This window comes from Mizuhopecten yessoensis, unplaced genomic scaffold (assembly GCF_002113885.1).
Source record: "Mizuhopecten yessoensis strain PY_sf001 unplaced genomic scaffold, ASM211388v2 scaffold1225, whole genome shotgun sequence".
In the NCBI taxonomy this organism is placed as follows: Eukaryota; Metazoa; Mollusca; class Bivalvia; order Pectinida; family Pectinidae; genus Mizuhopecten; species Mizuhopecten yessoensis.
In genome coordinates, this window is record NW_018403940.1 from 227,822 (window position 1) to 229,324 (window position 1,503).

Here is a 1,503-nt window from a genome sequence, read left to right on the forward strand (position 1 = left end):
ATGTATGACTTCGCGACAAGGACAACTGTTCAGAAAATCTTCTCTCCTCAAACAACTCCGAATCCTCTCTTCCCAAACAACTCCGAATCCTCTCTTCTCAAACAACTCCGAATCCTCTCTTCTCAAACAACTCCGAATCCTCTCTTCTCAAACAACTCCGAATCCACTCTTCCCAAACAACTCCGAATCCTCTCTTCCCAAACAACTCCAAATCCTCTCTTCTCAAACAACTCAGAATCCTCTCTCCTCAAACAACTCCGAATCCTCTCTCCTCAAACAACTCCAAATCATCTCTTCCCAAACAACTCCGAATCCTCTCTCCTCAAACAACTCCGAATCCTCTCTTCCCAAACAACTCCGAACCCTCTCTCCTCAAACAACTGCGAATCCTCTCTTCTCAAACAACTCCAAATCCTCTCTCCCCAAACAACTCCAAATCCTCTCTCCGCAAACAACTCCGAATCCTCTCTCTTCAAACAACTCCGAATCCTCTCTCTTCAAACAACTCCGAATCCTCTCTTCTCAAACAACTCCGAATCCTCTCTCCTCAAACAACTGCGAATCCTCTCTTCTCAAACAACTCCAAATCCTCTCTCCTCAAACAACTCCGAATCATCTCTCCTCAAACAACTCCGAATCCTCTCTCCTCAAACAACTCCGAATCCTCTCTTCTCAAACAACTCCAAATCCTCTCTCCTCAAACAACTCCGAATCTTCTCTCCTCAAACAACTCCGAACCCTCTCTCCTCAAACAACTCCGCTGCAAGGTTTAGGTCAAACATTTGGTAACTCGTCTCTATAATGTTTTCCGGGTTAGCCATTAACTCAAAAACCTGCATTACGAAGACGTGTTAAGAGTGACTTTAGAACTTTAGAAAACATTCTAACCACTTGGATCATATCAATTTACATTTTTCAATTAACTCGTTAATCAGGTTTAAAAACTATAAATTGAATATTTAGAAATCTAGCGATATTGTATATATTATCTGTGGACACATTGTTGTACCCTTTATTTGTTTTCGTTGTGATGTGTTCATTATGGTAACCATGGTAACTCTGAGTTATGTGCATGGGAAATACTTCGTTATCTATTTTTCTCTTACTATTTTAACACATATAATTTTAACACTTATAATTTGTTCAGTTTTAATCTAAATCGCATATTAACATTTCGGTAGATATACAAGATGATTTGTTCAACTATTTTCATAATCACGTTTATCTACACAAATCATCTCAATGAAGTCGGTTTGAGCACAGAATACAAACTTGACCTAAAAATGGTTTCATGAATAGTGCCCATTGTCTCAAGTTAGCAAGGACTCTGGAACTGGAATTAATTAAAAGAAAATGTTCAAAGTTTAAAAGTATTTATATTTGATTTAAAAAAAAAACCCATTTTAACAAGATATGAAGTTGTTAAGGTTGTTGATAAGTAACAAAATAGGAGTTTGATTGCCTATATATACCTTGTAGTCACTGTTGTCAGTTTTATTGTCC

The 1,503-nt window shown here is 37.8% G+C and overlaps 1 protein-coding gene across 1 annotated transcript; it reads left to right on the forward strand.

The window, feature by feature from the left end:
• LOC110458401 lies at nucleotides 1-789 on the forward strand. The gene has a single exon (XM_021510084.1). It carries the CDS (start codon nucleotides 1-3, stop codon nucleotides 787-789), a length of 789 nt encoding a protein of 262 aa, XP_021365759.1.
• Nucleotides 790-1,503: the final 714 nt, after the last annotated feature.

What these genes read in the sequence shown, in the direction of transcription:
- LOC110458401 (XM_021510084.1), top strand. Translation starts at nt 1, where the DNA reads ATGTATGACTTCGCGACAAGGACAACTGTTCAGAAAATCTTCTCTCCT.